At 40.9% G+C, this 13,587-nt stretch overlaps 1 protein-coding gene across 4 annotated transcripts in view; it reads right to left on the bottom strand.

Moving 5' to 3' along the window:
- ctnnd2a (catenin (cadherin-associated protein), delta 2a) overlaps positions 1–13,587 on the bottom strand; it is a 211,702-nt gene that overhangs the window by 95,184 nt on the left and 102,931 nt on the right. For 3 of the 4 annotated variants that reach the window (XM_056737780.1, XM_056737779.1, XM_056737781.1), the window contains exons 4-7: positions 12,738–12,772; positions 11,845–11,961; positions 7,127–7,320; positions 3,592–4,162 (exon numbers count right to left, since the gene is read on the bottom strand). In XM_056737780.1, coding sequence (XP_056593758.1) covers positions 3,592–4,162; positions 7,127–7,320; positions 11,845–11,961; positions 12,738–12,772 — 917 coding nt within the window. Of the gene's footprint in view, positions 1–3,591; positions 4,163–7,126; positions 7,321–11,844; positions 11,962–12,737; positions 12,773–13,587 lie in introns of those variants that run through there. The other variant, XM_056737783.1, reaches the window with a different exon arrangement.

Below are 13,587 nucleotides of genomic sequence, written 5' to 3'. Positions count from 1 at the left end.
TGAACGACATTCTGTCTAAACAGTAATAGCCTCAAAGCAGCGTGTTCCACTGCTTTTCACAGCCGATTCAGTGGCGAAACTCTGAATTTGGACGGATAATTCAGTGCTCATCTATGCAAAGTAAAACAAAACAGAAAAAAACATTCCCTGTAGCAGCAAGCTGGCAAACACGTGTAACATCCGTTCAGTCTTCCCTCACGACTCCCCATCCGCCTAATGATGAAACATCACAACTAAAAGAGAAATCCACAAGCCTTGGATAAAGCTGGCTGAATAAATAGGTTTGCACATGTGGGTACAGCTCAGACAAGAGTACCTCTCCACTTCTCACACGTGAGTGTTAATAGCACTTCAGGCAACTAAACATAGGATTTGCTGTGTATTGTGTTACCCGTTCGCTGTTTTAAGGTTAGAGAATTTGACAGGTGCCATGTAGTGTTGGATCCAGCATCATATGAAGTGTAGCTCTGTTTCTCCTGCTGTAGACTAGCCGTGTACAAAACTGCTATGGAAAAGCTGATATACACGCATAGAGACTGAACGTAATTTGAATTCTCTGTTAAGTTGCTACAACGCTTAGTAACCATGAACAGCCCACGGGTAATTGAACTGTTTTATGTGGATTTGTGATTACAATAGTTCATTATGATGAGGATGTTGATTATTATGATTATACTAATATTATTATAGAAACAAATTATTTAAGTCTACTAAGAAAATACAAACTAGTTCTGCAAATGGTCTCTCCCTCAGGACTCTAAAAAGGTCTACATTTCCAAAGCCTGTTTTGTGTTGACTTCTGGAAGAGCTTCTTGCTTCAGATGAACATCATTTAAACATCCTGTCTAACGTCAGATGGGAAAATAAGGTGTTTCAAGATGCTTCAAACGATTAATCACGATTAATTGCATCCAGAATAAAAGTTTGTGTTTACATAATATATATATATCTGTGTACTGTGCATAATAATTGTGTACTTATTAACACATACACATTCAAGCATATAGCTATGAAAAAAAAAAAAGAATCAACACTTTTATATAATTTGAATGATTGGAAAATATAAATAAATACATGTAAATATTTCCTAAATATGTATATATGGCACGTGTTTATATTTATACATACAATATGCACAGTACATAGACATATACTGTACTATGTAAACACAAATTTTTATTCTGATGCGATTAATCACGATTAATCGTTTGACAACCCTATTTTCCTCCAAACCACATGTTTCTGTACTGCTCCAGAACAGCCCTGAACAGCACACTCACTAGGAAACTCCATCACAGTTTTCATAACTCCATCCATTCTTACTAAAAGCCTTTGCTTCCTCTCCAACTCTCTCTCGCGAGGCCTCCAGGTTTAATGACACACATCATCAGCCTCTCGCCAAGATTCCCTCCAAATGCTACATCATGAAAGACAAGCTCACCAAATACCCTTGAGAAATCAGGGAAGCCTTGCAAAAACTCTGCTACGTAATTGCCTTCAAACCGAATTCGTCTTCGGTTAGCATGCTGGTGCGCTGCAATGCCCTCCTTTTTTTCACCCGTGGTGGGAGAGGGTGAGGATTCCCACTGTACGGATACCGGTGAAGGTGTCGTGTGGCTTCTGAATGACTTTCATCAAGGAGACGAGCAGAATCCAGGTGATGACTGAGCAAGCACTGAATGGGAGCTCAATGGCACCGGTCAACTGTTTCCCAATTGTGTGGCGGGTTTGATTGAGGTCCCGGATTTAAACCCACCCATGATCTTTCTGACCTATTGTGTGAGGTCTCTAAACAATGCTTGCTCAAGATATTGTTTTTGTTTGTTGGGTACACAATGATTTGGATGATCTAAGAAGTGCATTGTGGGATGTTCTCATTTAATAGAAGCAGAGCTGTTGTGTACAAGAGTAACATTGCCATAAATAAAAGCTGAGAAGGTTGTAAGGTTAAAGCAATTAATAAAGCTATTAAACGATAAACATCGATCAATTTCTCAAAGTACTCTGAGCGTTTCCAAACAAGTTAAACGTTAAAAATTGCAACACTAATTACATCCATTGCCACACAGTAAATGATTGAATGGTTTAATTGTTACACCTTACAGTGTATTGCATCTCTTTGATGTCTCGCTGTAGATAGAAGACAAGTCTTTATATCAAACAACTGCCTTTCTTCAAGGAATATCTCTAGTCCTCAGACTTAAAGTGACAGTTCACCCAAGAATATAAATTCTGTCATCGTTCGCTCACCTTGTGTCACTTCATACCTGTATAAATTTGTTTTGATGAACACAGAGGAAGATATTTGGAAGAATGTTAGCAATTTTCAATTCTGTGACATCATTGACTGCAATTGTAGTCAAAGGGGTCCCAGAACTGAATGTGCTCCTAAATTCTTCAAAATATCTCATTTTGTGTTCAACAGAACAACAAAATATACAATATTTTTTCCCCTACTATGGTAGTGGATGATGTCACAGAACTGAAAATTGCTAACATTCTTACAAATATCTTTCTATGTGTTTGACGGAACAAAGACATTTATACAGGTATGAAGTGACACGAGGGTGAGCGAACGATGACAGAATTTATATTCTTGGGTGAACTGTCACTTTAAGGGACTGTGTGGATCAGTGAGATAGAAGTAAAGAAAGCATGCATGAGAAACAAATACCATTCCCTTGGTGTTTCCTATGTGAAAACTAATACATGCATCAGATTTTGCTGTCTGCAATGCTTATTTACTAGCTTCCCGTGAGTTTTTTGCCAATGAAAAAGTCATTGATTTTCTTACTTTGATGTTTTTTGTTGTCTTGCTCTCAATGTCAGAGGCAATCAAGCTACAAATGCGGAACAACTTGAGTATGCTCGAGTGGTAGACGTGGAAAAAGCAATAAATGCAAGCATATAGGAACACAAGCAAAGATGAAATAATCTCTCAAACGTGTTTCAAATGGAAAGCAGACATCTAAATCCGTTCACAAGGTTCAATAGTAAGTTGATAAATAACATGAGCTATACTTTCTGAGCTCACCTCAAACTGCAAGCTCTCTTTTAAATAAGGGACGGCTGGACGCTTTGTCACTTCTTGTGTGAACAGCCCTTAAGTTTAAAACAGTCAAAATATATTGCCCCAGCCTCCTCTAAAAGAAAAAAATCTGTTAAAATTGACTTTCTGTCTTCAGTTGAACAAAAAGGAAGATATTTTGAGAAATGTCTCAGCAGTTTTGTGTTCGTACGATGAATGTCAATGGGAGCCATTGTTAACGTTCTTCAAAATATCTTCTTTTGTGTTCTGCAGAAGAAAGAAAGCCATACAAGTTTGGCATGACATGAGGGTGAGTAAATGATGATGGAATTTTCGCTTTTGGGTGATTTGACCCATTAGATCAACACTGTGCTCAACTGTATACTTGCGTACTTTGTTACTACAAACTTCCTCTTATTACAGCAAAAAATATAATTGTACCGTTTTTCTAAAATATTCCACGCAAGCAAGTTCCAACACATGCCCTCATACAATGTATGTCATTGCTATGACCCCAAAATCTCAGTTGCCCAGCAAAAGCCAGCTCAAAATCTGTTACTCACCAGCAAGACTGCCAGGTCTCTGTAAAGTAGCCGTTGCGTACAGATCGTGGGATATCTTATACTGATCAGATGAGTGCACGAGTCTTTTGGTGGGCGTGAGAGTGGCGTACGTTGACACTCCTGCCGACTGCAGCTGCTGGGAGATGGGCGACGCGTTATTAGCCGGAGACACTAGCCGTATAGGAGAGCCCAAAGTGTGCGCGCCGGGTGATCCTCCGATGCCCACCGCATTGATAGGTGAACTACTGCTATAGGATTTCGCAAGTCTCCCAGGTGAAGGCTTAGGGGAGGCGGATGAGGAAGAGGAGGGCAGGCGCTGGGTGGTGGCGTATCCGGGCGTGTCGGAGGCCGAACCCAGACGCTGCAGTTTGGTAGGGGATCCGCCTGCTGCCGCGGTCTGCATTGAGTTCATGGGCGAGCTGATGCGCTGGGCAGGTAGAGTGGAGCTGGAGTAGTACAGGCCCGAACCGGACGCTGCAGTGGGCTGCTGGGAATCGGACAGCAGGGTACTGCCATGACTCTGGGTCTGTGTGTCCCCGGCCGCGAGCTGGGCCGCACGGTTAGATGTCACCTGTGAGAAGAGAAAAAGGATTAAAACGGATTCATATTTTTTGCAGTAAATATATGAGGCAAGGATATAAATTCCAGAACAGATGTAAGGATATCTCCTGAATGCATTATAAAAACGCCTGTACACTGAGTTACTGCGCACGCATACACAACCATATGTTGCAATGCCTCATGGGATCATCACCCCTTATGTCAATGGATGTGGCAACGCACGTTATCCAGAAGTGCGGGCGGGCATGCACAGACACACCCGTACAAATGAATAGTGGAGCACTGCCAGTGGTTTAGGCGCTTTGGCGTGCAAATAAACATTTTTTTCTTCAGATTTCTCGTAATCACCGTGATGATTCCTGGTGATTACAATGAAACATTGGTTCCACTGTTACTCATTTACAGAGAGCATGAAACCTGATTATTCTTAATCAGAATAAATGAGGTTATTTTTAAACCCCGGCAGTCAGCGCAATTTCCAGCGGGGATAAAAAGCTTCTGCTTTTTTCTTCATTGCATTGATATAAGGCAACAGTATTCAAATGGTCTGAAAGATGGAATAAATATGAGCCAAAGGTGTTCGTGACAGAGAGACAAGGCTGATGTTTGACATAGATGTGGTTGCCAATACGCCGCACATGTTTTAAAATACAATCTTCGATGATCCTTTGCCCCATCTTAGCCTGAGCACCGAATCCTTTTCATAACTAGAATGGGTTTTCACTATAGAGACCTCTTGAGTTGACTATCGGGTCAATTTAGTTAAGCTGGGCCTTTTCTCTCATTGAGATAAATGGAATAAAATAGGCCAATTTACCTGGAACACCCTGTGGTGCCTTGTCAAGTAAGCTGTTATCAAACTATCAATTCCCTCTGATTTTAGTTTTTTTGGTACTGTTGATATAAAAGATTAACATGGTAAGGATTTTATGGCAACAATGTCATTCCAGAGTTAGGATTTATGGTAAATTGTTTCTTGATGCACATTATTGGATCTGCAAATCAGCACTTTGGATTTTCTCGTGAGATTCCGTGTGTTTTTTACAACAGGGGTTTGCAAGTGTTTCAAAGAAGATTCAGCAGTCACGCCAACTAAATCCCCAACAAAGGACTAAGAGATCGTTTACCAAACAAAAGTAAACAAAAAACATCCTTAAAATCAAAATGTCTCATTCATTAAAGTTCATTTTTATGTTTCCACAGTTTCTTAAAAGGACAGTTCACCTAATTATGACAGCTTATCTAAAAACAAAAATCTTTTATAATGTACTCAACTATATGTCTTTGCAAACCTGTATTTTGATATTAAGATATTTTGAAGAACATTGGTAACCAAACAACATCGTCCCCCATTTCGCTTTCATTGTATGGACACATTTTTCAAAATATCTTCTTTTTGCGTTCTTTTGTGCACAGACAAGGATCATATGCAGGTGTTCAATGACGTAAGGGACATTAAATGATGTGAGAATTTCCATATTTCTGTGAATTTCCTGAATTTCTATAGCTTCATACAGTACTGTATGCAATAGTTAATTAGTATAATTAATTTACACTATCAAAGAGACCTACAACCTATTCCCAAATCAACCCACCGGATAACCAAACACACTGGCAGTATTAAGCCAAGAACAAAAAGTTAACATAAAACATACAAAGTTTCTCTTACAGAACAGACCTTCTAAGTTATATTTTTTCTGATACGACTTTAATGAATGATATGTAACAGGCAGAGGACTTGGAAAAAAACTCACAAGATTGTGGAGATTACAAAGGCGTTTAATAGCTTGATATCATGTTATGCCGAGGTGTGATGCAATTATACCATCAGTTCTCTGCCAAATGCATTCTCCATCCATCTCTCTCTCTCTCTCTCTCTCTCTCTCTCTCAGAAGACAAAACTGCATCCCATCACTGAGAGAAGAGGGAAAACCTACTTGAAAAGATTGTTGCTGGCTCCTGATGTGGTTGAATTATTTAAGGAACAAGAGGTTTATGGTGTTATAAATATCTACATAAAAGCACCTAACCGATGTGTTGTGTTACATAAGCCTAGCAGACGAGCCCTCTTCAGGTTCCCCTTCACAGCAGCAAGCCGACAGTCTAAATCCCTCGCACCACACATATACAGCCAGGAGAGAGGGAAACAATGCATTATTTGGCCCTAATATGAATAAAAAAAGTTCTCTCTTCTTTATGCACCGAGCAACTGCATCACTTTACAATCGCAGGGTTGCCAAAGAATGTTTGCAGAACCCCCCCCTGACCTGAGAGAGCTGAGAACGCCGAGCATCCTTCATTTAAAACGCTCCTCTGTGCCCAAAACAGAGGCCTGTGTGTTCATTAAAAGTGTCAGAGGATAGAAGAGGAAAGAGAAAGAGAGAACGAGCGAGACTCTCTGTGTGTGCAGGATTTGCGTATGTCAGCTTTATCGAGACCCACCATTCCGGCAGTAAACATCCCAGATCCAGTTCATTCCCAAACGTGTTAATAAAACGCCGTGCAAAATGAAATGTTTATCCTCTGAACAACATCCATCCCCTAACCGAACGTTTCTACCTCGCAGCCCAGTTTAAGAAATGAAAGTTGGTGGGAAAGACAGCCGCAGGGTTCGCATTAATTACAGTCTCATCAACAGACGCAATTTAACTCCCCAGATAATGACAAAGTTTGAAACGCGCCCACTCGATACGACACGGCGTGCCAACCTGACAAACACCTCAGCACTTCTGTCATACTCAAATAAAGTGGCACAATCACTTTTTAGGCAACAGCCTCCAGCCCCAGCCTGAGCGTCATTCGGTCCGTGTCCCAAAAAAGCAAAGCTAGAGAACCACAGCATCCCTGATGCGTGAGCACGAGAGACCTCCGGCGCAAAATAGGACCGTTAAATAAAAACACAGATCTTAAAAACAGAGATTTGTGATGGAAAAGGGAACGCACTACGAATTTAAGAAGAGACGGGGAAGCTCACCTGATTGTAGCTGTGCACGGCTCCCCCGGGCTGGCCGCTGGAGCGTGGAGGAGGCTGAGGCGGCTGAGATTTTGGTGTGGTCAAGCAGTCGCTCAGGGCCAGAGTCTGGTTACTATGGTAGCTGGAGGAATACTGGAGACAGCCCTCTGGGTTCGAGCTGAGCTGCAGTGAGCTCTGAGAAAGCAGACTCGGTCCTGGGTGCAGAGCGAGCGAGAGAGAGAGAGAGAGAGAGAGAGAGATTTCAGCAAGGCAGCGATGCAGCCCTCAGCCTGGCAGAAATGGCATACATAATTTATTAGAAGGGGAGGAGTGAAACAGAGAGAGAAGAAGAGAGAGGTAGCAAAAGATGCACAAGACGAGGACTGAAATGACAAGGGAGAATCCAAAAGCAAGAGAGAGGAACAAAACCGACAGGAAAAGGAGACGTGGGGCAGGAAGGTTGTTCAAGGATTGAAGTCAATTATTAAATTTAAAAGATATAATTTATCATCTAACATTTATAGAAGCACAGACACTCTATTTATGTTTACCGTACACATTGTTTTATTTACACTAACACAAAAAATAAACACACGTGTTTTCCTCCAAAATTCAGATTTCTAACCATCGGCGACTGTGTTTGGCATTTCGGAGAAAGGCTTAGGGCCAATCTGACTGCAAAGAAGATTGCATCAACCATTCATAGATTGTCAAGATGCCATCATCCCGGATGCAGCCTTCGGCGAGACCACCGTCAAACTATCAGTCTATATCTGAGATTAGACCCCACTCGAAAATACCGATTGTCTTTTTCCTCCCGTCCCTTTAAAACGGCTTGAGTTCAAGTGTCTCGGGTTTCTCGGGAGGAGGATGTTTTCTGCGCTCCCTGCACTACACAATAATCTATGGCTCCTGTATCAGACAGATCCATCAGGCTGGTCTTGAGAGATAAGAAAATTGGCGCATTATTCCAGTCCATAATAGCCTGCTGCACTCATTTTTGTTTTCATTGATCTGAAAACCCTTGTGCAGACGCGGGAGATGCAATGCAGCTGTGGTTGGCCCGGAGCTTTCCCCTGCACACCGTCATCAAGGTTATGGCGTCGCCCGCAAAATAAGACAAAGTCACGAAACATTATAAAGTATAATATCTGTGTAATAGTGAGGGTTTCACGTTGCTGAAACCACCCAGGGGGACAATTTGTTGCTCAAAAGTTGCTCTTTCATAGCTCAGGAGATCCAAAAAAACATATTTTGTCCTTTATTAATCACCTTCAAATTGTTTCAAATTTGTGTAGAGTTCTTTGTTCTGTTGAACACAAAATAAGATATTTTGAAGAATGTAGAAAAGCTAAATTTTTGGGCCACTTTTGACAACCATTGCATTTATTCCTACTATGGTATTCAATGGTGGCCAAGAACTGTTCGGTTACAAGCATTCTTCCAAATATCTTTCTCGGTGTTCATCAGAACAAAGAAACTTAGACAGATTTTGAACAACTTTAAGGGTACGTAAATGATGACAGAATGTTTATTTTTGGTAAATAGTATCACCTTCATTCTCGGATGTTTCTTCCCAAATGTCTTAAAACGGAAATAAAAACAGAAACAAATGAGACCATTAGATTAAAAGTATGGTGCTGTAAAATCAATGTAGATGGTTGAAGTAATATATGAACAGTTAACTTGCTTAAACAGATAACTCAGTTTAAAAAAATGAAAAAACGTTGTGACAAGGAGAGCGGGACGAGGGCCGTGAGGGAATGGTGCGAGGCCGTTGATGCGAGTGATAATGAGCGCGTTGCACCGGTCTCGCATCTCTCATGGAGGAGCTACAGAAGCATAAAAGGAGGAGCGACAAGTGTGAAGGACGAGAGAGAACCAGGCCTGGATTTTCTCTCGTCCTTCACTTCACTGCTCATTATCACTTGCGTCACCGGCTCTCGTCCCGCTCTCCTTGTCACAAACATGTTTTTTATTATGTTTTTATTGTTTTATTGCATCAGTATGCTTGATTGATATTAATTGAACTGCACAGTAAAAAAACATGATGTGATAATGTGGATATTTAAACTTACTGAGTCAACACCTGTGACTGTACTCTTAACGTTTCTTTTACGGTATGTGCCTTCAGTATATAGGCTTGTGACTGTATACTACTGCCTTAAGGAAATGATTCTCTATGATCTTGTACATCATGTTATAATCTCTAGCATCATGTTAAAACCACAGCAGTTCCAGGATCTGACAGCAGCGATACTAAGTACAGCTTCTCACCTATTGTGAGGCAATTACACGCCTCTTACACATCTCCTTAGTCAAGCCAGCCCGAGAGATCTCCAGCTTTCTCTTATTCACTTGCAACTTTGCCGGATTAGTTCGACTAAAGATAACATACCTACACATGCACTGTTGCTGAAAACCGCATATTCTACCACAAGGAATCCTCCAAAACAGGACCTCATGAGGATGGCTCACTAAGTTCCTCTCAATGCACTAAAGCCCGCACACATAAATTGTGCCCCGGGTCCTGTGAATTTTACCGATGGCACTGCTCCAAATACCAATGTTTACCCCGGTTTTAAAAGGCTCCGTGGTGAGGTGCTTACACAGACGTTCGTCTTCCCATTTCTCAATCGACGAGGCTGTAAAGTTGCCTCTCGGAGAGGTTTATGGGCTATTTCCTGCTTCTTTCAGATTAAAGCCTTTCCAAAGAGACCAAATTGTGTTACACGAAATGGACAATGGTGGAAAAGCCAATTCAAAGTGGAAAATACATTTTACATTTGGCGGATACATTCATCCAAGGCAACTTATACAGTAAAGCTACAGTTTATCTTTTATCAATGTCCGTGGGATTTGAGCTCAAGATCTGAGATCACCTACAGGCTCCAAAGTGTGCCCCAGAGATACATAATCCCATTAAGGGAGTGAAAGGAGTGTTAGGCATGTATAAAATATTACTGGGGGTATCACCTCTATGTTTTTCTGGGTAGGTCAATGGCCCAGGCTTATCTCCACAAGATGAAATATGTTATGAAGAATCTTTTACGAGGCTAAACACAGAAGCACATCATGCTGCATTGACATAGCAGCCTATAATAAAGGGAAGGACATAGAAATAATGGTATCCACTATCGATGGATAGTTTCAGCACCAAAGGGTTCAATTAGAAATGCTTGGCATTACTCACAACAGGTACCACAACCAATAGGATATTAACAAGCATCGCATGATAGTTTTCATTGTGAATGAGTCAAGGAAGAGCTCCATTTACATTGTCTTTGGGTTGAAGGGTCAATGTTTATTTATAGCTGTCACCTAATTTGTAAAAGCACGTCCACGGCAGACACCTTCACAAAGCTCCAGTTATTTTATCCCGACTCACTGAAAGATAAATTATTGAAAGCCACTCTTTCCCCACTGTTATTTCATGCAGCTGTGGTAAACATACTTACTTTCATTCCATAATTCATGAACTATTATGCATGGCTGTGGTATTCTGAAGCTCTATGTTAAGGTGGGCATGTATATTCAGCAGAATGTTATCTGTTTTGATTATTACGACTTAAAAGCCGGAGTCGCATTGCATCACCTGTGGCATTTTTCTCCTGTCACAACCTTGACAGAATGCACAAAGTCAATAACTTATTTAAAAGCTACTTTGAACTCAGAAGAAGATCAATGAAATCCAACTTTCTGCAAGACGTTTTTTGGTGGAGTGATATATCCTCAATAAAAATAGATGCTCCAGCCTTTGTGTTCTTAAGCTTTGTGAGGAAAAATGAGAAAATTATCACGAGCATTAAAATGACTTGAGATTGGTAAACGCTTTATGTGCAATGCACAATCAGCACCGACACAATAAAAGCAAAGTTAATGACACGAATCCTGACAGATGTTCTCAGTTATTCTCAAACTGCATGAGATAAACTGTTGTTTTTGCTTTTAATAGGTATAGATGTGACAAAAGGCCTGTTCTTGTGTGGAGGCGATGCAGTCCCAATTATTGCTGCACTTTTTGTCCGGCACAAACAGAACAGTTCAACATTTTACAACCCAAATGAAAACATTTTATAATGTCACCTTCAATTATAAATCAGAAAATAGATGTTCAAACAAATAATAATAATTATAAAAAATGAAATCTAATTCATTAAACCCTGTTTTTAAACTTTGAGTCACCAACATTTATCATGACATTTTTTGTATATTTTAACAAGCTTTTTTGAAAGAATGGATCCATTTCTGATAATCAGAAATTTTGTTTTCTGTCTGTCAACAAGCATTCGCAGTCTGAAAAACGTCTCTTTGCTAAAAGGGTCACCGCAAGCCACCGCGAAGGAGAGTACCCCGGCTGGTTGAGGAACCGGACTATAATTTTTGTTTCCTCTCTCTTTCCGGTCACTCCGAGGGCTCCCGTCTCCGTTGTCTCGTCTCGTCGCTGCATGCCCCCAGGGGAAATGTACTCCGAGACTGGGAGACCCCGTGGGAGGGGGGAGCAAGCACAGTCTCGGGGGTACCCCCGGGCCTGTGAGGGGCGATGGGGGTATGTAGTGGGTGGGGTGAGACCATGGTTCGAGACCGGTGAGTAATAGTTAATGAGCGCCAGCTGTGCGGCTCATTGTATACCGTACCTGATCCCACGTGGAAGGCTGGATTCAGCATGTTTCTTTAACGGACATCTTTACAATGCGAAACAATGCACAGCAACACAACTGAATCAGCAAATGACTCACTATCAGCTGTGGTGTATTCCTGATGATCCAATATTCCAGACTCGTGCAGGGAACGGATACACGAATCCACCAATTCCAGACCTGTATTCAGTTCATCCTCGATGTCTTTCTGCCCGTCTGTAAAACAAAGCGTAAGGACTAAGCTCAAGTCAATCACGATTAAACTGACATTGTTAGACAATGACACCGCAGGTGCTTCCTAAGCCTCATCCGGCACACTTGGACTATGACCGGCTGACCCGGTGAACAAAAAGACTAAAACTTAACTGGCTTTTCGGGTGACCCGGTTAACTCGCCAGTCGCTTGTTCTGTGCAAGATCTGTCTAGCAACTGATCCAGGCCAGGCGTGGTGTCATTTGCCAAGGGATAATGAGTTACACAAGCTCCCTAACAAGAACTATCACCCTCTGAAGTATGTCACCACAAATACAGCAGGACTCAAAGCTCACTTGTTTAAACATGTAATCTTTCAGAGCTGGAATAAAATAGAAACTTTTATCACTTTTATTATTTCCTAAAATATATTATCATTGTTGTTAATTTATTAATAACAACAACATTAATAATAATAAGAATAATTTATTTATAAAACATAGCATTTTAAAATAGCATGCATTATATACATCAAGTATTATGCATGATATTACATATTCTTTATATTATGCATTATATAGTTTTCTTTTATATGATATATTATGCATTACACAGTATATACATCCTTCGTGGATTCCACCCAGTTTTACTTTTTTCATCTGAAATTCATAAAGACGGTGCAATATTCCTGCATGATGCCACACATCTTACCTGAACTCACAAACACCTCATTACAAACCAATTCTCCAATAGCACAAATATCCGAGAAAATGAGAAAATCGTTTCCAATTGACATTTACCTTGAGTGTTCCAGCGATACTGATCATCCGCTGAACTGCAAAGAAGAGAAAGAAAAGGGTTTTAACTGAAGTCGATCAGATTTCTCATCCCTACCCGTTACAATGTAGAGACATATGATATGCGGTTTGTGATATTCAAGCATATTTAAATCAGCGTCCGGATGAACAGAGGAGGAAATCAACTGAGAGGCGTGAAGCTCTGATGCTTTGCCATCTACAGTAACGGCGAGATGTAAGAGAATATTCGCACGACTCAAAGACGCCTCATTACAACACGCATCACATAACTGAAGGGGCGGATGATTCGAGGGTCTCACTTCACACGAATGCAGATTTGTTTCCCCACATGTGGGATCAAAGGTTAAAAAAGGTAACACTTCGCACCATTTATACTATCATCATTATAAAGATTTCCTATTCAGTATAAATAATACAAATGACATGTAAACACATGGTGAGAACCAATATTGGATTTCCTGGATGATGATCGATGTTGTCGGGTCTGACCGGGCTGGAGGACGGAGAGAGAGAAAGCAAACCGTGAGGAGGGGGTTGGCTAAAATCAGCACCTTTGCGGTTGACTGCCCATCTACTACACCAAAGCCTTCGGGGATAGGCATTACCCATGATGCTCTGCTGCAGCGGTCTGACACACTGAATGAAGTGTGACTGTAGACTTAAATGTTTCCTGTGAGGAAAAAATCTATTTATCAGCCCTAAGCGATAGAGATCTTTGTGGTGTGACATCGTGTATATGTTCTTTGAGTCAATTATCGCTGGCATTAATAACTAGTTCCACAAGTACCATTTTAGTCCAATTTTAAAGGATTTAAATTAGAGATGTATATAT

Source organism: Triplophysa dalaica, chromosome 23 (genome assembly GCF_015846415.1).
Source record: "Triplophysa dalaica isolate WHDGS20190420 chromosome 23, ASM1584641v1, whole genome shotgun sequence".
NCBI lineage: Eukaryota > Metazoa > Chordata > Actinopteri > Cypriniformes > Nemacheilidae > Triplophysa > Triplophysa dalaica.
Note: the sequence above shows the minus strand (reverse complement) of the source record. Positions and strands in the feature narration are given on the sequence as shown.